General features: G+C 40.3%; 3 protein-coding genes across 3 annotated transcripts in view; 1 reads left to right on the top strand and 2 right to left on the bottom strand.

The window, feature by feature from the left end:
• Positions 1–290: 290 nt before the first annotated feature.
• On the bottom strand, positions 291–6,922 carry LOC115785395 (protein phosphatase 1, catalytic subunit, gamma isozyme). Its single transcript, XM_030736960.1, has 7 exons — positions 6,507–6,922; positions 5,987–6,118; positions 5,367–5,597; positions 5,066–5,170; positions 4,619–4,842; positions 730–864; positions 291–481 (listed from the first exon to the last, which is right to left on the bottom strand). The coding sequence occupies exons 1-7, from the start codon at positions 6,559–6,561 to the stop codon at positions 392–394; spliced, it is 972 nt and encodes a 323-aa protein (XP_030592820.1). The 5' UTR covers positions 6,562–6,922; the 3' UTR covers positions 291–391.
• Positions 6,923–9,256: 2,334 nt separating this feature from the next.
• myl2b (myosin, light chain 2b, regulatory, cardiac, slow) lies at positions 9,257–13,281 on the bottom strand. The gene is made up of 7 exons (XM_030736961.1): positions 13,202–13,281; positions 11,549–11,638; positions 11,377–11,452; positions 9,932–10,036; positions 9,768–9,846; positions 9,642–9,690; positions 9,257–9,537 (listed from the first exon to the last, which is right to left on the bottom strand). The coding sequence occupies exons 1-7, from the start codon at positions 13,202–13,204 to the stop codon at positions 9,433–9,435; spliced, it is 507 nt and encodes a 168-aa protein (XP_030592821.1). The 5' UTR covers positions 13,205–13,281; the 3' UTR covers positions 9,257–9,432.
• A 6,627-nt stretch (positions 13,282–19,908) lies between these two features.
• The window catches only part of cux2b (cut-like homeobox 2b), a 98,088-nt gene continuing 93,541 nt past the window's right edge, over positions 19,909–24,455 (top strand). The window contains exon 1 of the mRNA XM_030738439.1: positions 19,909–19,979. The gene's annotated coding sequence lies outside the window, so the exon portion shown is untranslated. The remainder of the gene's footprint in view (positions 19,980–24,455) is intronic.

Genomic DNA, 24,455 nt, shown 5'->3' with positions numbered 1-24,455 from the left:
AAACAGGTGTTTGTGACTTTCTCCATAGTTGTATAGCCATTAATAATTATTGACAATGAGGAAAAAAGATGACAAAGGAATAAGACATGAACAAAACTGGAAAAATTGTGCACAGCTTCAAACAAGGCATTCCTGTGCATAAGTAGCCGTATTGTTACATTTTTCCTGATTGAACAGTCATATGTGGCAAAGATTAGCTGCAAAATGGGAGTGCAAAACACCTGAGGATTTCATGGTGACATATCAATTTACCCCTGTGGACAAAACAACAAAAATATTTTGCTTTCATCGAGTAGGAGTGGATATTTTTTCAGTATCGGCAGCATGAAGGATACTCCCTCAAATGCAGAAGAACAGAGCAGAACAGAGGAGTCTGAGTCTGGCCAACCCCTCATTTCTTGGCTTGCTTGGTGACCATGTTGCGGGGGGGAGTCACAGGACGGCTGCCGTTGGGCTTCTTCTTCTCGGCCGGTTTCAAAATCTATACAAGGTTAAAGACATTTAATAAATACCTGCAAACTGTCTGTGCAAAAAAATGTGAGAAATTTCAGATTCTACTCAAATGTGTGGTGGCCAGTCTTAAGTATTTCTAATTAAAAGCAATGTAAGCTATAGCTCAATCAGCAATAATACTCTTTGAAGTTGGGAGGTCAAAGCTTAGATTAGATTATAGCCATGAAACACAATGCACAATAACCACAATGCTGAAAATAAACAAAGATACTATACCTGAAAAGAGCACATGAGAGTCTCGTCCACGCTCATCATGGCACCAGCATTGTCAAATTCCCCACAATAGTTAGGCGCTGAGAACAAAGTGACAAGCTGCCTCTTTGCGAAAAATTCATAGCCATCCTCAACAACCTGCAAGTGAGAAAACACAAATACAAAAGCAGGTTTACACACTTTCAGAATTCATAATCTTTGAGGAGCCTTAACTGTATCATGCATGTAGACCTACAGATAGTCAAACCTAAAGCTTAGTCTAGTAGTCTCATCTGATGGATCACAGGATGCTTAACCCAATTTAAAAGTTAAAAACATACAGTCAGGCCTCTAAGTACTTGGCAGTGTCTGCTTGGATTTTAATAAATAAAACAATCAGGGTATAAGTGAAATGTAAATAAATATCATTAAACATTCCATGTATTGTTAAAGGTAAATTACTAGGCCTTACTGGAAAAATATTCCAAACCTTTCGGTATTCAAGTGATTTGAGAGGAAACTAGACTTCGGCACCTCCTTATTACTGGCAGTTCTACAAATGCAGATGCATGTTCCCTTAGATGTTTTTAAGGCTAAATCAATGGTGAGAAATTCTGCAGAAGTTGTTATTCCAATGTTGGCAACAACTGCAAACATTGGAAAGCAACCCATAAAAGGCAAACTGATTTATAAAAAAACTGTAGCAATCATTATCTGCCACGTGCACCTGCAGAATTAGTTACGGACAGTAACTACTTAATTCTGAGCAGGCCATTCTTGAAAAGGTAGGCTGCTCACTTGTGGTAGAAAACAATGCAGTAAGTTGACGAGTAGGCAAATTGACTGTTGATAACAGCCTCTGGCCAAAGGATAACAGTGTCAGCTGTTTCAATTTTAAGTTTGTGGAGCAGATGAAGGGTGTGCTGCACCTGCCTGTGCTCGTCTGGTAGGAGAGGCTTATGACAAAGAGCAGGGAGCTGCACTTTGTACCGTTCTATCAGTTTTACAGCATACAGATGAATCTGATTAGACAGTGTATAGTGGGGGGAAATAATTATTTGATCGCCTGCTGAATTTTTAAGTTTTTTTTTTCCTTTTCCTTCATTTTACTGGATAGAGACAGAAAAAAATCCAGCAAAAACACATTACAGAAAAGTTATAAACTGATTTGCATGTCATTGAGTGAAATAAGTATTCGATCCTCTACAACCCAGCAAGAATTCTGGCTCCCACAGATTAGCTGTGCCCATGTAGCAAAGAGATTACAATTCAATCGATCAATTAGATAATTCTGATCTTAAATCATTAAGTGTATCTACCACACCTGTCCACAGAATCAGTTTCTTCCATTCCAACCTCTCCACCACCATGGGCAAAAGACCAAAGAGCTGTCAACGGACATCAGGGACAAGACTGTAAACCTGCACAAGGGGGAATGGGCTTCAAGACCATCAGCAAGACGCTTGGAGAGAAGGTGACAATGGTTGGTGCAATTATTCGGAAATTAAAGAAATATAAAATGACCATCATTCGTCCTCAGTGCTCCATAAAAGATCACGGGGTGAGGACGATTATGAGAAAGGTGGTGGATCAGCCCAAAACTGCATGGGAGGAGCTTGTTAATGATATGAAGGCAGTTGGGACCACAGTCACCAAGAACACTTTTGATAACACACTACGCTGTAATGGATGGAAATCCTGCAGCACCTGCTCAAGAGAGCACATGTACAGGCCCATCTTAAGTTTGCCAGAGAACATCTAGATGATTCAGAGAAAGCTTGGGAGAAAGCGCTGTGATCAGATGAAACCAAAACTGAGCTCTGTCATCAACTCGACCCGCCGTGTTTGGAGGAAGAGAAATGCCAACTATGACACAAAGAACACCATCCCCACAGTCAAGTACGGAGATGGAAACATTATGCTTTGGGACTGTTTTTCTGCTAAGGATACCAGACAACCTCACCACACTGAGGGACCAGTGGACAGGGCTGTGCAACATAAAATCTTGAATGAGAACCTCCTTCCCTCAGCCAGAACACTGAAGATGGCTCATGGATGGGTCTTCCAGCATGACAATGCCCAAAACACAGCACTAAGGCAACAAAGAAGAGGCTAAAGTAGAAGCACATTATGATAATGGAGTGGCCTAGCCAGTCTCCACACCTCAGTCCTATAGAAAATCTGTGGAGGGAGCTGAAGCTTTGAGTTGCCAAGTGGCAGTCAAGAAACCTAAAAGATTTAGAGAGTTTCTATAAAGAGAAGTGGACAAAAATCCCTCCTGAGATGTGTGCAAAACCTAGTGACCAACTACAAGAAACATCTTACTCGCCAACAAGGGTTTCTCCACCAAATAATAAGTCATATTTTGCTTGGGAATCAAATATTTTCACTCAATGACACGCAAATCAATTTTGAACTTTTATTGAATTAATTTTTGGTTGATATTCTGTCCCTCTCCATTAAAATTAAACTACCATAAAAATTAGATACTGTTCATTTCTTTCTAAGTGAGCAAATTTGCAATTTCATCAGGGGATCAAATAATTATTTCCCCCACTGTACACTTCACAATTCATCTTGCTACTTCTCTCAGCAGTCACATTATCGATCAACAGTAGTGGCCCAAGTCCAGCTGTACATGCCCAAACCATAACACTGCCTCCGCTATGTCTGCAGATGATGTGGTATGCATCATGTTCCTGTCTGTCTCCATACTTTTCCCTTCCCATCATTCTGGTATAAGTTCATCCTGGTTTTATTGGTACAAAGAACTTTTAGTCCACAACTGGACAAAACTGTGTTTAATCTCAAAGTCTAATCTGGCCTCTCTGGTCACTAGTTTCAAGTAAAGCTTCAGCATTTACATCCACAAGCACTTTTCTTTATTGTAGACTTTGACAGTAACACGCCTCAGCAGTGTTCTTGATTCAAACAGATATCGTAAAGGTTTCTTTGATTGTCCTTTTAGTTGATTTCTGTGGTCTTTCAGTGTGACTGAGCTCATCAGTATGTTTCTTTGTTTAAGTAACATACTGATGAATAATGATATTGTGTATTATTTAGGGGTTGGTGAATGTGTGTTTTCTGTTACCATCAGAGGAACAGATAAACCAACTTATCAACCATACTCTATATTTATATTCATAAGCTACAGTAGAAAGTCTGTAATCAATGAATTTGTGTTCTAATGGATGTAACAAGCTTTTTTCGCTGTATTTTGACAAACACCTTTCCCACTTTAAAATTACATAAGACTGCAATAAAAGCCCAGCTGTCCTGTCTTTCCACTGGTGCTAAATGGCAGCATGCATTTGTGTGTGAAGCTGCTACCAGGAAGTCACTTACACCAGTGTAACCTGATCCACGGTTATCAGGTGATCTTTGCATACACATCAATTTGTAAATAAATGCAAAAAAAAAAAACAAAAAAACCCCCAAATGTCAAAGCATTTTTGAAAATGATCCAATTTGTGAGATTAAAAACCTCCACCTAAGGTATTAATGATTATTCAGGTGATGTGTCCATTTGAATAATTGTTTACATGACTGGAACACACATTTGTAAGTATTCAAAAATGACACACAAACCACACACATTTGTAAATGTTAGTTTGCATTTGTAGCTCATGTAATGCACATTTCTGCCTATTTTGATACCAATTTCCCTCCATACTCTTCAAGTCTCTAGCTATTGTTTAAGTAAAGCTGTAATTGAACTGGTCACAGCCTCTGAAAATATGCAAAGATTGACATTTTATTTTGATGGCCCACAAACCAAAAAGGTCAAAACCCACTGTCCACACCCTGTGCGTTCTAGTATATCATGTCCCTGGACCAAGTGTATCTTGCCTTTGACCAATACACGGTCACTTCATATAGTGACCTTTCTGTTTGTGATGACGGAGGTGATTACCTGATGGGCACGACAGATCAGGTCCAGGTCATGCTTGTGCAGAAACTTGGCTACCACCTCTGAACCAAAGGTAAATGATACACCCCTGTCGTTCTCTCCCCAGCCCAAAACATCCTTGTCTGGATCAGACCAGAGCAAATCGCACAGCAGACCCTGATCAGGTACGTCAGTGGGGCGCATGATGCGTCTGATCTGCTCCATGGACTGTAGGTCAGGGGACAGTCCTAAATGGAACAGTAAAGTAAAAGTACAAATAAACACACTGTGATACTGAGGTCAGTACTGATTGCAACTAGGTGATCTCAGTGTCAGGTGATAAACTGCAAAGAAAGAATTTCTCAAGGACATACAGGATGTTCTGATATCAAATATAGACTACTACTGCTGACATCCTGTAGAAACCAAAGCACTGTTAAAATGTGTTACATTCTGCATATTAAAACCCACCTCCATGGCAGCAAAAGATCTTCTCATCAACAATGGCGGCAATCGGAAGGCAGTTAAAACAATCTGTGAAGGTCTTCCAGAGTTTGATGTTGTACCTTCTTTTACCTAACACAGTAAGGCAAGAAATTATATTTAATTTCTTCATTATCTTATACCAATTAACACACCTTTTCTGTTTCCATCAACATCCTCCAAACAACTTAATTAGTGAAAGAAACCACAACAGAGAATCCAATAGGTAGACTTAATGCACATGATAGACTGCTAAGTCATATGTTTCTAGTCATTAAACAATACTCACACTCATCATAGAAACCATATATTCTGTTGATTGAAGCACACTCATGGTTTCCCCTCAGCAGGAAGAAGTTCTCCGGGTATTTGATTTTGTAGGCCAGTAGAAGACAGATGGTCTCCAGAGACTGCTTCCCCCTGTCCACGTAGTCACCCAAAAACAGGTAGTTGCTCTCAGGAGGAAAGCCCCCATACTCAAACAGCCTCAGCAGGTCATAGTATTGCCCGTGGATATCACCTGTAGGGGAAGGATACTAAGCTGAATTACACACATTTTTTGAGTCGTAAACACATACATGCTCTCAGATTCACTTTATTGTCATTCAGACATATCAAGATGCAGTGCAAAATGAAATTATGTTGCATCAGATTCACAGTGAAAACAAAAACACAAGATAGAAAGATAAAAATAATATAAAAACACCAAATAAATAAATAGAAACACCATGATCTATGGCATTACACTATATTACACTGTATTGCACTGTAGCTGTATTCAAATATTGTACAGTAAGTAGTAGATAGTGTATAATAACTTGTCTTAAGATTTTGTAGTGTTCAGCAGTCTGATGGCGGTTGAAAAATCAATTGTTCTTTGTAAATAAATAAGTGCACAGTTTCTCCTACCACAAATCTTGAGAGGGGCCTCCAGCTCCAGGAGAATGGGTTGACTGAGGAAGATCTCCCTGGACTTGAGGCATAATCCACGAATCTCGTTCTCCTGCAGCTGAACGTTCTTGCCAGGTTTTGCTCCTCTGACTGGAACAAGGAAACATCAACAAAAAGTCAGTAAAAAGAACACCCTTCCAGCTAACCCCGGCACGGTGCCTCTACGCGGAAGCCAAGCGGGACAAAGTGTGAGTGTACAAGCCGTACGGCGTGACTGGATCCGCGGTGTTTGTGTATGACAGCAGAGGGTACGTGACGTCGTCTCATACCTTCAGACACACCGACATTCTCAGTCAAGAGACGCATTATATAAAGCCGATGGCCAACACTAAATAAAACATTACGTTATCTGGCAAATATTTGTAATTATTACCACAAGATGTTGATGAACACAAGCTAAAGCTAGCTCCTTATCTACTAGCGTTTACCACAACATTTAAATAATTAAACGACTGTTTTACGGCTAGCATTTTCTTACCTTCTAAAAGCCGCTGGATGATACTGTCTATGTTGAGCTTGTCAACATCAGCCATTGCAAGCTTGGGGGTTAATAAAAATCGCTTCAGTCAAATCTAGATCTTCGGGTTAACACACTTGAGAAAGCTAGCCCGCTAGCTACCCTAGCATTAGCTTGTTACTGTTAGCTTCGTCGATTTTCCGGCTGAGGGTGAAAGATGTTGCCGTGACCCTGATAATTTTTAGCGGCTCGTCGACACTTTTGACAACCTAGTAAGCTACTTAGAGATCGCTGTTTTAAAAATGCCAGCATCAAATGTTTCGTTTCGTAAAAAAAAAAAATCTGGGACTATAAAAAAAATAAGCTTAAACCAACACAAGCGTTTGCTAGCGATGGTGTCCCGTTCCTGTTTTTCCTCTGCCGCACCTTGTACAGCTAAGCCCACTGCCTGTGCTCCTGCTGCTGGCTGCTCCGCTGCTGCCCCCTACTGTGCCGGACGCAGCCAGTGCAGAGGCGACTGGAAGCGTGGTGAATGAAGAATAAGGCCTCAAAAGATACATACAGTTAAAATACATAATCTAAAATATTAGGCCTAAATGCTGGACAACGTCACGGCCTTAATGAGATACAAATGTAAGAGTAGCTTATAGAAATGTGCAAAAGTCTTGAGCCACCCCTTATTTCTTTATATTTTGCTGCCAAGGAGCCAGACTTTGTTGTCATTTCTTAAAGTGGTCTTGAGCAATAGTTCTCCAGGCTTTCTGAAGGTCTTTCACAAACCTTTCTTTGGACATTGGTTGCTTTTTCATTCATTTTCAGTCCAGTCCTTACACCTGACCATTTTCAGAGGATTATTTTTTATTTGTTAGTTTGTTAAGCCACTGGAATCATTCAAGCATAAAAAAGGCACCTAAGTCAAGGCATGAACCTGAATCTACACATAAGAGACAACTTACCAAAGAACCAATCTAAAATTGTATCTTTAGGCACTTTGTTAAGATAAGATAAGATAAGATAAGATAAGATAAGATAAGATAAGATAAGATAAGATAAGATAAGATAAGATAAGATAAGATAAGATAAGATAAGATAAGAAACCCCTCTATTAGTCCCACTCTGGGGAAATTCAATGTAGCAGCAGCAAAGGAATTTTCAGAGGATAAACAGTAACTAGGATACAATAAAATAAAAAAGTATAAGAGCTAAAATAAAATAAATAAAAATATAAAAAAGTATGAGGTAAAGTGGAAAGTAGAATATAAAAAATCTGTATAAACAATATGTACACTATAGGCAATATGTATCAGTGTAAATAATATGTACATAATGGAGGACAGAACATACTATATGAAGATTGTATTACAAAATGGATTATTATATTGCACCCGTTTATTGCACTAAATAAATACCCAACCTATTTGAAATGAGGTACATTGTACAGTGCTAGTAATAGTGAATACAGTAGACCACTTCTATATCTGGGAGCAGTGCTGGTTAAAAAGTCTGACTGCTGCAGGAAAGACCTGCGATAGCGCTCCCTCAAACATTTGGGATGCAGCAGCCTGTCACTGATGGAGCTCCTCAAAGCTGTCACAGTGTCACACATGGGACGGGAGTCATTTGACAACATGGAGCACAGCCTTGCTATCATCCTCCTCTCTGTCACCACCTCCACAGTGTCCAAGGAGCAGCCTGGGACAGAGCTGGCCTTCTTGATCAGCCTATCGAGTCGCTTCCTGTCAGCAGCTGTAATACTGCTCCCCCAGCACACCACACTGTAAAAAAGGGCTGATGCCACCACAGAGTCATAAAATGTTTTCAGGAGTGCCCCCTGCACCCCAAAGGACCTCAGCCTCCCAGAGCAGGTAGACTCTGCTCTGGCCTTTCTTGTGAAGTGCAGTGGTGTTGTTTGACCAGTCCAGTTTATTGTTCAGGTGAACACCCAGATGTAATCCTATCAGTGTTCATTCCCAGGATGTTCACCAGTGTGGGAGGAATGTGTGTGTGCCTTTGGAAATCCACCACCAGCTCTTTGGTTTTTTCCTGCATTGATCTGGAGGTGGTTCCTTTGGCACCAGTCTGAGAATCCCCGTATTACTAACGGCCTGTCACAGTATCTGAAATTCATGAACTTAAGAAATAGAAAAAAAAGTGGACACAGATTGTTTAAAAATTGTAACTTTAAAACATATTTATTTTAAAGTTTTACTTGTGATTGCTAACGTATAAATATGTTATATGTCTCTAAATATAAACTGCACTATCTTTCAGATTAACGGAGCTTACTGAAACCCGAGTGCAGTTGCTGTTAAATGAGTGGAAACGACTCCCTTTGCCTAATAAACCTTTAAATAGAACCTTTTAAAGGCCACACTGTCTACCCAGCAGTCCTTTCCCTTATATTTATACACTTAAAGTACTTTACTGCAAAATGGAACAAATGGGACTTGGAGCTGCTGGGTTCCATTGTTCTTCTACCGCTCAGCTGTGAGTACTGAACTAAAACTCAAATGACTATATACAGATAATTAAATCACTACTAATGGAAAAAAGAAATCACTGAGTTTGGCCTGCATGTCTCTCCCTCATCATCAAAATGCAGCAGTTATATTCATAATGCAAAGCAAGTGAATCCTTACAAATGTCCTCTTTAGGACGTGCCATTGATGTTGGCTTTCTTTATTCATTCGTCAAACGCATCTGTTGTCAAATAAACTTTTAATTTCACCCGTGGAGACATTACTCATACATATTGAAATAATATACATCCATATACATGTTATAATGGTGAATTAATGAATAATGAACACATTGATACACGTGTGCATTAAAAAACTGAAGCTGGAGTTATTTATTTATTTATTTTTTTGCTTTCTGTTTCTGCTGTCGTATCGTGTCATATCTCAGGACAAATACGACCCAATGAGGGAGGGCGTGATGAATTCCTCTATTCCTGGTCTTTCTCTTCACCGTGTGTGATGACATAGACGAGGTTCTTGTAGTCCAGGTTCCCCGCTACATCTGGAGGGAATGCCTGAAACATCTGCTCCATCTTTGGGTATGAAGTAAAAAGATTGGTTACACAGTGTATTTGATTGAATTTATAGAAACTCAAGGCTCCGCTATCTGTTACATTGTCGGAGGTGGCGCACTAACCTCTTCAGCGGAGAATCTGTCAGCCTGGGTTGTCAGCATCTCTGTCACACTGTGAAGACAAGCAGCGACGATCAGCAAATGAGACACACAGATTATGAAATGCCTGACGACCAGACTATTACTCACAACTCTTTCTTTAATGTTCCTTTCCCCTCAGGGTCAAAGACTTTAAAAGCATTAAGGATCGTCTCCTCTGGGTCAGCACCTATAGATGAACGGTGGCAGTTCTGAGTTGATGAAAAATTATCATTATTATGTTTTGAACGTCACATAATAGCATCTTTGTTTACCTTTTAGTTTCTCTCCAAACATGGTGAGAAAGACGGTGAAATTAATGGGCCCTGGTGCCTCCTTCAGCATGTCATCAATCTCTTCCTGTTTGACATTTAAGCGGCCTGGAGAAAGATGGAATATGTGGTGAAACCGGGGCTGATATTTTATTTACTGGAAATTGTACAATACAGAGATTAAAACAGATCCACAGAAGCTGAAAGGAATCACTGGATGGGTTAACTATACCATCCATTTCAGATGAGGACAGTAGAGGATACCCAGAGTCCAAAATTACCAAAGAAGGAACTGGAAGGGCAGTTGATTATATGAAATCTGGAATAATGACAGCTTTCCAGCAGGCTTGTATAAAAAAAAAAAAATATCAAACTAAATCTGCTGATGTATTTCTAAACATTACTCTATATTACGTCTTAAACCAGGAAAACATTCAAACAATTGTAGAACATGAGCTCAGTAAGCTTGATGGATACTGAACTGCAACATTTGACCAAAAATCAAAGAAAGTCGAATCCCAGGCTGATAAAGACCAGAACATATTTGTTCCAGTAAAGTATGGTTCTCCTAATATCACATTAGCATAAAATATTATGAACAATAATAAAGAAAATTCAGATATGGCTTTTGATAGAATTGAATAGGTCTATCTAATCAATATGTTGGAGCAGATGAAGGGATAGGAAGGAACATCATTACATCATTATATGCTAATGATGTAATTTTGTTTATTACAAAATGACTCAAGTCAGTTCCAAGTTTAATACATTTAATACAAATGGTGATATCTCAGAGTATGCAGTAAAGAAGTCAGCAAAAAAAACAAGCTAATTGCACGACATTCAGACCAACTGTGACAAGCGGGTAAGACAAGTGGTCCACTGGAAGGATAACATACATGCTGAAATAAAAAACAAAAAGCACCTCGAAAGGGTTTGGGACTCTTTTTGAAATATGTTGAAGATTTGGATCTGGCCAGGAGTCAGTCGGTATAGCTGTTTGTTGTGGACCACGTGTTATTTGAATAGATAAATATATATTTTAATGTAAATATGAGCGTGTTTGTTTGCCGTGCTTTTCTTGTGTAGTCTGTGTTGTGTTCTTTTTTGTAGCTTTGCTTGTTTATGTATAATACTCTTATGTTGGACAAAAAAAGCATTATTGATTAACCTCACGACTATTTGGTCAATTTATCAATGATCTGTTTTGGTCAGACACTATTTTAGAAATGGCCATCATAATCTCCCAGGATTGATGGTGATCTCTTTAAGGTGTTCTGTGCAGAAAATCAAGGACACAATGAAATGCTCACATTTCAGTAGCTGGAACCTGAAAATGTCTGACTTTTTTTTTTTTTTGTTGGACTCTTGTAATGTAATCACGTGAAACCATCACAACAGAAACAAGACCTCTACACACAATGCAAAGTGGCGCGCAGTGAGTTTACCTAGAGCTGCAAAGGTGTCTCTCAGGTCGTTCTTGTCAATGAAGCCATCTCTGTTTTGGTCCATGATAGTGAAAGCCTGCAGGAGTATAGACAGTGAGCAGTCACTGCAGTAAGTAAACTGCTCAAATTCAATGTGAGGAAAAAAAAAAAAACCATTTGGCAGAGTACTGACTTCTTTGAATTCCTGGATTTGGGCCTGTTCAAACATAGAGAACACATTGGAGCTGGCTCCCTCTGCTCTCTTCTTTGCTTTCTTGGGTGCCTGCAGGGGTTTAACGATGACACTCTTAATTAGATCCAATACTTAATGACACATGGTCGTCACCTGGCTCTCTGCTTCTGCTTCACTCATCATCGGTTTTACTGTCACATGTGGTAACGAGCCAACGATCGGCTAACTCACCAAGTGAGGGGGCATTTGTTGCACAAGAGGCGAGGTTTATACTGGGGGGCACACATTTCATTAGCACGGATTACAAACACTGTCAGTTTGTTGTGGAAATATTTACTCAAGCCTTCAGTTTTGGGAGCGTGCAGGGTAAGCCTGGGGAGGGTGTGGTCCACTGCCTGCACTCTCATAGTCCCAGGATCACATGAGGGATTATTCTATAGGGCCTATGTGATGACAGGATGGTACACTGAGCCCTGTTTGATCAGAAATCCCTCAGAGGGAAGGATTATGTTGAGCTATTTACATGACTGCCAAGGAGCTGTGAAAACAGTGTAAGGGGGATGCAGCGCAGTGACATCATATTGCTCGGATTCAGGGGCCTCTCGACAGCTGCTGTCTAACCCTTGTTGTGGATTAGCTCTTGTATATCTCATGGAAGGGACCTCTGGCACTCAGATTCATTTATTTCATTATTTATTTTGTTTTAAGAGGATTCATGCACTCGTGGGCAATGAGGCAGAGTTAGCTGTGTCTTGCTGCTGCTCAGTGCACATCACTTTTGGAACAGCGCAAACTTTATTGGTCCAAATAATACGCAAATAACTCCTGACCTCTTCATAGCCTGCACCTGTTGCTCATGTTACTCTGCTGTCTCCTCTACTTTCCTTTTGCTCCATTCTTTCCACCCCTTTGGCTACTCTTCTTGTCTCTTCTCTCTGTTTTCGTCCCACCCCTCCTCTCCTCCTCGTTTCCTTTCTTTTCATGTATCCTCCCCCTTTTCCTCTTATTTTGTCTACTATAAATTCCTCTTGTTGCCTGTCATTTTTTACTCATGCCTTTCTTACTGTTTGTCCTCTCCTCGTCTCTCTTTCTGACATGTTTCTTCCTTGGTTCTCACCTCCTCCTCATTCTTTCAATTCCTCTTCTTCATCCTTCTTTTGTTTTGCCTCCTTTCTCTCTCTCCTCTCCTCCCTTTCCCACTCCTTAAATAATGTGTGTGTGTGTTAAACTTCCTTGTGTTTTTTATTATAAACATGGAGGAAAAAATTGCAATTAAAAGATCTTTTAAAGGTCTGAGTCTAATTTCCTTACCTCCCCCTCTTTTTCCTCTTTAAGCCACAGTTACTTTGTTGTGTTATTTTTAATCTTGATATATTCATCTTGACTAGATGAATATATCCAATATTTCATCAATAGGACACTGGGAGCACTGTCTGATTGATTATTTAAATAAAGAATCAGTCCCCATAACATATTGACATGGAGTATATTGGTTCATTATCACTGGGTTGAAAAGAGCAGACCTTGACAGACTATTTTACAAATATCTACAGTGAAAACATTAATCATACAACAGAAGCAGAATGTCTCCTCACAGTCTGGAGATTATTTTAAACAATATTAAAGGTAATAATGAGATCTGTATCCACTCACCATGTTTCAGTGTTAGCTGAATTTGGACCAAGCAGTATCCTCGCTGCTTTATGATGGAGCAGCACACAAACAAGGGGGCTGATATACTCACCCCTCTCCCATCTATAATGGTGCGTGCTTATGGGCTATAAATACTCCATGCCTTGTTTAGGCAGAGACACAGGTAAAGAGGTCTATTCTCTCACTGCCACCATTGTCAGAGTTCATGAGATTTAGGGATAATGGCCAAACACACATACCCCATTACTGAGCCCCCAGAATAACAACAGGACATAGCTCTGGCTCGGGAAGGACAGTTGTGTTTGTGAATGACAGTTGCACTTGATGGGATCCATCATCCAGCTGTCCTGTTAGTACTCCACAGAGACTGAGGGACAGCCTCTGATGGGAGCCATTTCTTGGTAGCACAATAAACAGAACTGTTAGCTGAAGCTTTTTGAGCCCCAATAAGACCTGAACATAAACAGTATGTCATGCTGTGGAAAATAGGCAACCTTGTTCATATGTTGTGTTTCTAACAGCAGTCTTTGGTTACTGTCCTGTAGCAGTGCAGGACATCCAGCAGTGAGACTGAACTTGATTAGGCAGTTTACAAGTTAGCAGACACAGTTAATGCATTGTAGTGTGAAACACAGAGGTGTAAAGGTGAAATGTTAGTGCTAAGTGGATTTTATGTTGGCAGTTTGCTTCTAGGCTGGACTGGTATTCTGGATCGTATTAAAATGTGACCAATGACTGTGTCTGCAAATCCCTCAAGTTCATACTGAGCTTGGAAAACTGTTTTTAGGTGCTGTGGTCCCACCACGAGGAACTCCTTTCCAACACCATCTCACGGGTACTTCTGGGTCCACTTAAATTCATGATTATAAAGCATTTAGCTTTCATCTGTATCCATTTTATTTATTTGACTCTGATATCTGGCTCTTCTATCCTAATATATATCCCTAATGTATCCTGTGCTCCTTTTTATCCTCTTTTATTGTCTCATTACACATTTTTTTTTTAATCTTTGTATCCTTTTGTGTATTTTTTAATTCTCTATATTTATGTAGATTATTTACATTGGTCTTTTTATCTCTAAAAAAAATTAAAATGAAACAAGATGCCATTTATGCAAAAATCCAAAACATTAACCTTCACAAACTTTTTACTTTGTAAAGTGGTGTGCATTATTTATTTACTTGTCTTATTTTGCTAACATGCAGAAAAGCAAACCTCTTATGATAATGAAAGCTGTTATGTAAATCATGTTTTATATGTTACACACAGTCAAATTGACTGTGGACGGACACTTTTTGTGTGTTAATCATAATTTACTGTGTAATTAAAAGTAAATATTTGACATGTCTGTTTTTCATAAGTGGTCATGCAACATTGAAAATGTTTTAATATTACTAGTTAAAGCTTTGCTGTGAAAATAGAGACAAATACTTCACATTTTACAATTTCACAACAACAAATGTAACTACTCTGAAGCATGATGTAGTGGGCAGTCTTTAGCCATGCAGCTAAAGCACCTACAGTCGAGTGAAAGCTGTGCCACACTGCAGGCTTCTCCTGTTTCTTTGACCTGTCATTTTCCTAGTTTGTCCAGTAGATAGTGCTAGCAACCCACAACATTCAACATCTAGTCTGAACTACTATGGAAGGCATTTTGGTCCAGTCTCAGTCATCAGACTCGGGGGATTTAGGATCTTTCCTGAGGGACCTCCATACAGTTTATAATGTCCCCAGATAAAATCTACAATAACCACAAACACACAAATGGTGTTGGACATTTGTGTGGAAGTGACAGCATCTGGCCTGCTCACTGTGTGGTAATTTATGGCACAGTTATTTAATTCAAACAGCTAGACAGGATTTATGGTTTTCCTGACTTTTGGTAGTTTGCTAAAATGTCTAATGTCACATACAGGGATTTATGATTTAAATAGTAATAAATTATTGTGGCAATATAGATTTTAAATGGTATTGTGCTGTCTTGTTCCTCCTTTTTGCACCATTCTGAACCCCTAATAAAATCAGGGCTGACTTCCATGAAGTCTGTGAGGGTTTAGTGATTTTGGCCTTAGGCTGGTGATGGGATTGGGAAATTGCATCATTTTCAGCAACACTGAATCTGTTTACTTTTGTTGTCTCACGCAATTTCAAAACACTTTACTATGCTGGTGTTTGAAAAGTTTTAGCTGCAATCAAGTGCATCAAATAGGGTATTTATTATGTTGATATAATTGCAGGATAATATCACATTTTTCATGAATAAATCATCAAACCTTTGTGTGGTTGCTAATCACCCAACTGAGTAAAATTGTACATGTGATACAATGCAGATGGATTGTGTGGATTCAGCTACATATGACAATGTAAAAAAGCTGCTATAATGTTGTGAATAAATTTCTGGGTATTAGCAATTGTGTTGACACCAGAATGCCAGTGGAAGTCAGTTATGAGTAATAGGCCATTTTTAACTCTTTTTTTTTTTTTAATCACATGTGTTTATACACCACGACTGCATGTCAGAAAAATGATCCCATAGTTTATGTTTTGTCTTATCTCTCTCTCTCTGCTCTCCTTTCTCTTTTCTTTCCCCTCATCCCTCAACCTGTTGTGGCAGACGGCGCTTCCTCCCTGAGCCTAGTCCTGAGACTCTTCCTGTTAAGAGGGAGTTTTTCCTTCCCACTGTCGCCAAGTGTTTGCTCATAGGGGATCATCTGATTGTTTGGGTTTTCTCTCTAACATTATAAGGTCTTTACCTTACAATATGTAGCACCATAAGGTGACTGTTGTGAATTTGCACTATATGACTAAAACTGAATTGAATTAATTTATTATTTTTTCTTTAATACCTGGCTCCTGACCACCTGTCATTTTCCAAAGGTAGCAACAAGGTAAAGAAATGGAGTGGAATTTATATGGCGTTTTTTTCTATCCACATTCACACTGGGATTTATTCATCCACTATGATTAATTTAGCTACCTCACAGATTTTAACCCAGAAAAGTCATTGCCGTTAGGCAACAGCACCAACCACTGCACCACTGCATTGCCCTGTCAGCAGTCAGTATCCCTGCAGTAGGTATGCATTTTAGGGTTGGAACCTTCTGATCAGCTGGGGTCTTTCTGTGTGGAGTTTGCATGTTTTCCACCCCACCTCAAGCCAGGACCCCCAGCTGGATGAGGGGTTTAAAAAATGGTTAAATAGATGTTTACCATTCAAATGAACCTGGCGTCAAATAAAACAGTACTGGAATGCAGATGGCTACAACAGTTAGCTTTGCTCCTGCTCAGAAGCTGAACCTGCTCAGCAACATGCAGAGACCATCTTCTATTTTGCTACAACTCTCTTGAAAATGGTAACAGAGTGTTTGACGCATGTTTGATTCTTCTGAAATGAATCTCCAGTGGTTTGTTATCTTAGTGTGTGTGTGTGAGTAGCTGTATAAACTTGCACAAGACACTTTATTTGTCTAACTGGGACTTAGGTGGTGCCTTTAATCCCTAATAAAATCACCAAACAAGCTCAGCGAAGCTGCTATCATTCATCAAAAACCTGACATTTTATTAAATATACTGTCAGCATTTTCAAAGAAATCCCTCATTCAGCGACCTCATCAAAGCAATGATTTTATTGTTCCCATCTGTGCACACAGTCCTCATTTCAAGTAACTGTGGATTTCTTTTTAGATTAAGCTTTTACAGACGAATGTATTAATTTGAATGGGGTGACAGGGTTACTGGAAGAAACCCGTAGTGCTTTGTTGATGATGGTGGTGAATGTGGGGTCAAGATTATATTCAGAGCTGATTGAGGCTGTGAGATTGAGCAATCTTTCAAAAGGCTGAATGTGGATTTAGGGACCTGGACAGACACAGTCTCAGCATCTGCAGGTACACTTAAGTCCAACTGAGTCCCCACAGAGCCCGGACTCGCTATACATTCCTGGTGAGAAAGAACAGTGTTCCTACTAGGCACTGGAAAATGTCTGTGATTGAAAACAATTTGTTATATCTGCTGACAGAGAGAATTTCTCTGGTGTGAGCAGCCGGTGCAATTGTGCACAGAGAAAATGTTAAAGATTGAACTAAGAAAACATCATGGATTGTATTAGCGAAGTGTGCTTGATCAGAGCTTCAGCATGCTCCAGAGGTGGGCTTCATTCTCATTCCTATGGGGGGTAGGGTTCGTGGGGAGGACACATGCAGGAGGAATTTTGAGCACCATACAGTTATTTTCCTACATTTTTGGTAAATTTTATGCTCCAATTTGTACATTTTCTGCATCAATTTATGATGGAAATATATTTATGTAAAGGAAAACACAAGTACCAGGCACCAGCTAACAGTTCAACATAAAATAGGATATACTGTCTTGGTTTTCTCATTTACTCAGGTCCTTGATAAGCAACCAAATATAGACATGATCTTCTGTTTGTCTGGTTCCAGACGTTAGAGTCAGAGAGTCTGATATCAGGCTACCTCTGTGCCTCATCTGGGGAGTAACCCAGTAATTTATTGTGCAGGTGTCACTTCTTCGTGTCACTGATAAATTCAACTAACCCCTCATTTTTAGGGATTGTGTACATGTCAGCTGTTACTGAGGTTGAATCAAAAGAGAAGGATATCTTTAAAATAAAAAAGAACACAACTTTTTGAGAAAATATGTCAGACCTCCAGCTTTGTTCCTTCTGTTGTTCCCAACTTGCCCGTATGCATGGTGCCACAGAAGGTGCTGTGCAGCTGCCGACTGAGACCACAACACTGCGTGTGTGTAAGTGTCTTTGAGTGTGATGCTGATAATTATGCTTACCCTAAGAGATTTAAGAGTTGCATTAACTCATAATTCATACTCATATTTTGAAAAAAGGCACTTCTCTCAGAGGCATTCCTTTCTGAGTGACGTTCTGGTGCTTTTCTTTTTTTATTAACTCCTCTGCTTCTTCCAGGTTTTTATTGGGGTGAGGGTGAAATCACACAAATGCATTTCTTCTAAACCCTGAGTCGAGGTATCCAACCTGAAATCTACACCTGTGCTCACTCCTTTCTTGAAGTGTGCATCTCTGAGGATTCTTTTATTTCTCCACTCAAATGTAAATATGAATACATCTTTTTTTTTTTTTTTTTTGCATTCCAAATATGTCTAAATTGCAACACAAGATGATTCAACATCACCAAACTGGGACTGCTGCTAGTTCTGAATGTATTCATTACCTTTTTCATACATCCTAATGATTTAAAAAAAAAAAAAAGAAAAAGTCACAGTGTTTTCTATAGCTCAGCTGTGAATACTGGTTTTCTGATAACTACCTTCCTTCTTACATACGAATCCATCACTTTAGCCTCACCCTAGAGCCAGAAATAAAATGCAATAAGCAAAACTTTTAATAATTTTCCTTTGCTCTCCCCTTAGGTGTTTGTCTGTGGCAGAGAAATATGTCATTGTCCCTGGAGGTGCTTAGAATATGACTCATGAGACTATAATTTTCTAACTGGGACTGATTTTCGTACGGTGCACGGTGCAGACCATTGGTTTTTACCTGTGGAAGAAATCACGCAACCTTTCTTCTGACTCTGTGGTGTCAGCAGGGGGAGCACCTGGCTCCAGTGCTGTAGGAGCACAGCAGCACACACACACTGCGTGTGCTCTCCAGACCAGAGGAATGAGTTATTTTAAGTAGACAAAGAGCACCCTCATGCAATAGTGAGTTAGATAGTCGATTTTGTGACAGTTTAACTCTGCTCAGCATTCTGCTGTCAGTAGCCGATTTCCTAAAATCTATTTTTATATAACAATCTGAAAGCAAGTTTTATAGTCTTACAGTGAACACATTTGCATTCTAATTATCGCCTGTTTATGTGAACGCACAATTGAACTAAATAGCCAGTGAATCATAATGGCTTTGAAACGGATCCAGAAAAATCAAAATATAGTAAAATACCGTAAGAACGTCATATTTAATATCAAATGTGGGATTCAACTTTTTAAATAACACAGTCGCTGGCACCAGAAACTGATTTGGACAATAACGTAAAAACATAAATAAAATGTGCCTTCGTTCATTTTTGTGTACATTTTCCTTTAAACGTGGTCACGGAGTTTCATATGCGCAAGTTTGGTCTAATTTGCATGATAAGAAACCGACATGTGGTGATAAGTGGCATTCTAATAATAGTCGGACTACACGTATTGATAATGTAGCCCATTCTAATTTGCTACTCTGCCTCTAATTAGTCGGTCCCATGTGCTCGTGTAATAAACACGCTAAAAAAAAAGTAGGCTTGGCTAAATTCCCAGAACTCCACTAATCTGCACATCATCTCCTTCCCTTTTCCAGACAGTATTGATCAACCTCGGGCTTTTTCGTCACTATTGATAACTTTGCCTAAGCAAAATCAAGTGCAATTGTCCAGTTAATGTCGGGGACAGAGGCACGGATACGTTTGCTCTTATACTTTTTAAAGTTGCGGGCACTTCTCCAGAAAATAACAAAAGAAAAAAAAAAAACCTCCACTTTTTTTTTTTTTTTTTTAATTCCTACTTCAACAAAAGACATGTTGGCAGACTTGTCAAACATATGTGCGGACTCTCGTGTTTAAGTCTCTCCGTTACTTTTTTTTAAAAAGTGGGACCGGTGATCGTAAACGTTGTTTAACGAGGGGGAATCCAGCCCACATATTTATTGCAGCCGCTGAAAAAAATCTCCTCAATATCCCCCAAGATGGCCGCCGATGTAGGATCGATGTTTCAATATTGGAAGAAATTTGATCTACGGCGGCTGCAGGTTAGTGCTATTCTCACCTTTCTCGCTTTATTTTTCAGCGGTATGTCTTGTTACTGTACTCCGGGGTGTGCTGGCTTGTTTTGGGCGGATGTGAAGCGAAAGGCAGCGCTGTTTGCATTGATAGTTATTAGAAATTGATCCCTCTCCTGCCTTTGTTCAGTTCAATCATTGATCAGCGGTGGAGCGACCGCGGAGCAGCACAGCCTCCGCGCCACACCGATCTGGGATCAGCACCGCGGACAGCACTGATGTTTATGCATTAGCTTTTCTTCTTCTTCTTTTTTACTCTTTATTGTCCGCGACGCGCACCGCCGTACTTACATGTACGGAAACTTTTAATGCGCTCCTGAATCGCTGCTCTTGGACGCAGGCTGTAACTTTTTCACCCAGCTTAATGTTTTATGCGGCTTGTGTCGACGGCCGTTGCGTTGCTGCTGCACCTTTTCAGGAGGCTTGTAGTACAATTCTTTGAATTTACATTTGGTACTCTGGAGGATTTGCATGTCGGGAAGTTTTATTTGTGACGTGGAAAGTTAATTTAGCCGTTTTGTTCGGGCATTTTTTATGATGAAATATTTAATGTGCAGAGCAGCATTTCGGCTGTATTGAGACAGTAGACCGCTGTTAGGCTGCGTTCAGGCAGCGTTTAGTCGCGGTTCAAAGACGACCTTTTTCTTTTTCGGACTGTCATGTCGCTGGCACCAAAATGTTTGTGATTAATAGCGAGGAGAATGTGGCAGGTGAGCGGTTTGTTTGTATCACAGCCATAACATGTAGTCCCATTAAATAGCATGTCAGCCTCCGCAGCCTTTGGCTACAGCTTCAGCCACTCAACTCAAAGTTGCATTTATAAAGCTCGGCGCTGACCGGCTGTAGTACGCTTGTAGTCCTGGAAGCAAACGTTGAAATAAGGTTGAGGAAAGCTAAACGCTGTTTTCAGTGTCCACTCCGCCCCCCCACCCCATCCTCCCCTCTCCCCCCTCTCTCTCTCCCCATCCTGAAGCCGCATAGGGCTGCTCGGCCGGGGGAAGCTGTGTAATTGTATTCCCCGCTAATGTTTGTAAATCAGCCTCGGCCGGCACAAGGGCACCGTCTCTGCCGTTTGACTGATGTTCTGTAACATGAGAGATGACAGGGGCATGGCAGTCCGGCTCTGTCGGAAAAGCCTGCCGAGGAGCAGAAATCAGATCTTGGTGGCTCTCCGGTTGTCTTGTGCTGGTCGAGTGTTATTCCAGCTCCCGGCCGCTGGACACCTCTCACACATCCAGGCTAGGATCCGGAGGGGCGAGGGAGCTATTGTTGGCGGCTTCATGCAGCGTCCTCAGTGTCGGCTCTCACCGTGTCACCACAGGACCAGATTTATGATAGATGTATACATGCAATATATTTTATTATTATTATTAAATGAGTCTCAGTAGGCGAGGAGCTAAACATGAACTGCCCCTTAAGGATGCCCACTGTCAGGAGCAGTGATGTGGTGGTATATAATAAAAAAGGGTAGCCTTCAGTCAGTGGCTGATCATTATAAGGCGAATAACCAGTCATATAAGTTAAATTCATGATACCTGCGGAAAAGTGTTAACTCATACTTGTGTTCCAATGAATCATGTAGCCTCCTGTTAAATGAGTCACTTTAATACTTCTTGCCATGAAGTAGTAAATCTACTTCAGGTTTATTATCAGTTTATTGATAAATAGCACCTCCAGTGATGAATACCTGGAAGGTAGATGGCATTTGAACTGTGAGTACATAGTGCATATTATAAACAAGGAATAAATTGCTGCCAATCAGGTGCAAGCAGGTCATTGTGTGTAAAGGCAGAAATACATGTGTGTTAGATCACGTGTCGGCTTTAAAGTTAACTAAGCTGAGATCCATATGCAGTTGTTGAATTTCAGCAGCTTTGGTAGGTGCACATTCACTTTCATTCATTAGAGTGTTAAAACTAATTGCACACATGTATGTGATGAAAGTTGTGGCTGTGCTGAAAATTAATATTTTCTTCTTCAGTTTCTTTAACCCTGAAACCTTTAATATTTTGCACAAATTTGATCACATTATCTTGCAGAAAGCAGCTCTGCTAACGTAAAATCATTACCGCTGTTTTGCCTTCTATTCCCATATAGAACAGAGTTTTTGCTCTAGCAGAGTACAACTGCAAGCTATTTATTTTAACGGTTCACACTGGAACATTTATTTTCTCATTACAAGTTATTATATCAGTAAACCGAGTGTGCAGGTTTTTCAGTGTTTGTGCGGTGGATTTGTGCCTCTTGAGTTGCACAGGATGAATAATTCACCTGCAGGCTGATGAAAAGAGGGCAGGGAAAGTGCGAAGTGCTGAGGTGGAGTGACCTTGGTTCCTGCTGGCTGCAGGTCACCCGGCCGTTGCTGTGGTAATCATTCACACCAGCCAGATGGCATTTCCGTGGGCGAGCATGAAAAGGACGGGTCAGGGTCTGTCCTGCCAGGTCCTGCCAGGCTCAGAAACAACTCTGGGCCAGTGTGGTACCTGAAGAGTGAGAGAGTGTTTTGGATAGTCTCGCGATGAGAAGCCACGGTGAAATGCAGTGTGGTTACAGTCACGGTTTGTCTAGTTATCACATGTTACCTTTAATTGCCCTTTGAGAACTCAGAGAAAAGGCTATCATGAAAGCAGACTTAAAAGACCAATTAGATTTTCCTTTAGAAAACTTGGGCTCTGTGCCTTTACTACCAGCCACTGTAATCCCTCTGTTGATTTTTAGTGATGTCGCAACGCTGTGCTCATATGGTGAAATAATATCCGCTTATTTGTTACCATTTCTCAGCGTTGTTTCCAAACTCTCTTGCATGAATCGAAGAGGCAGTGGGGTTTTAGATCAGGAACAAAAGCTTGTGATTGTACTACATTTAGCATGACTCAGTTGCTCTGGTGTCAGCTCTAATCCACACACAGAGACAACAGTATTGCCAAACAGTGAAATTGCTTTGCAGCCTGTGAGCCTGGCTGCCTCCGCTGCCAGCCTGCTCTGTGTGCTGTTTGCCAGTAGCTCCTCCACACACACACACACACACACACACACAGACGCGCACACACCAACCCTGCAATCTCAAATTGGCTGTGAAAATCGGTCTCTGTCTCCCTTTCATTCATGCTTTCATATATTTGTTTGCAGATATTGTTAATGTCACATGCGTCAGTATAATCTCATTGTAGTGGAGAGTAAGTCCAGAGCGCCTCAGATCTTGTATTATTTATCATAATGGCTGTATCATTTTATTCACATACTGCGACTGATATAAAAGGATTTAAAGCTGACCTCCACGGTGGCTGCTGTAAGTGCTCATTAGCTCATTTTTCAAGACTTGTCTTTCAAATCTTTGCAAGATTAAGTGCAAATTGTAAAAGCCAGCTCACTTATGCTCGCCTCTCATATAAACATTTCTTAACATGGTTTCGTTATTCCCACTTCTGTGAATCGATGGGTGGGGCATGCCTGTCATGGTCCTCGGTATCCTTCAGCTTGCCCCTCTCTTCCTTTTGACAGTGACAACAAAGCAAATAAGAAAGAAGGGGAGCTTTTACACGACTATCTGGGGCAAATTGAGATGTGAAATCCAAGAGCCATAACCCCCGGTACATAAAACGGAGGGGAACATTAGAGAGCGAGAGGAGTGAAACAGACTTCAGCATTAAGCTGTTTAACCTCTCTGTGTAGCATTAGTGGTAGAGACTTCAAAGCAGATGCTTCAGCGTTGGAAGCAGAATGACAAATGGGTTTAGAGACAGCTACGGTGAGCATTCTCACAGGAAGACTAGGCCTGTCATTAATGTCAGCTTAATCACTTTGACCTTCCTTAAAGTAGATTTCCATACCTATCCAATCATTTTGCCTTGCTTGGGCTCCTGTTTGCAGACTGTTTCTCTTGGTTGATAAGCCCTGGTGTGATGATGTTACTGTTTATGTACACTTGAAATGCCCTGAAAGCTGTAAAATTAAAGGTTTGGATAATACCAGCTATAAACGTGCCTCTTGACATATACCATTTGAGATGACTTCTCTGCTGGAATGCAGTGCTGTTGATTGTAATGTCCTTCACAATGTTTATAGCTTGAAAGAAAAAAAAATACATCTGCAGTAGGTTACGTGATCAGCTCGTACAGTTCATTATAAGCTCTTAAGAGTACAACTGTATGTAGTAGCAATGTGGTAAATGAAGCCTCCAGCCACTAGTGGCAGCACTGAGTATGCCACTCCTAACTGCAGTTAAGTCAATTTTTAACATCTGATTCTTATAATCTGCCGCATTCCAATACTGATACTACTAACCACACTGTTCATTATGCTAGAAAATATTTAGCACGTGCTGTTAATGTTACAGTCACACTAGGGAAAACTGGTTGGAGACTGCAGAGTCAGCCTGCTGTTCGTGATGATATGACAATTAACTGTGATAAATTGATGAAAATCATAAATCTGTTGCCGGCTACA

The sequence above is a fragment of the Archocentrus centrarchus genome, chromosome 9, assembly GCF_007364275.1.
Source record: "Archocentrus centrarchus isolate MPI-CPG fArcCen1 chromosome 9, fArcCen1, whole genome shotgun sequence".
In the NCBI taxonomy this organism is placed as follows: Eukaryota; Metazoa; Chordata; class Actinopteri; order Cichliformes; family Cichlidae; genus Archocentrus; species Archocentrus centrarchus.
Note: the sequence above shows the minus strand (reverse complement) of the source record. Positions and strands in the feature narration are given on the sequence as shown.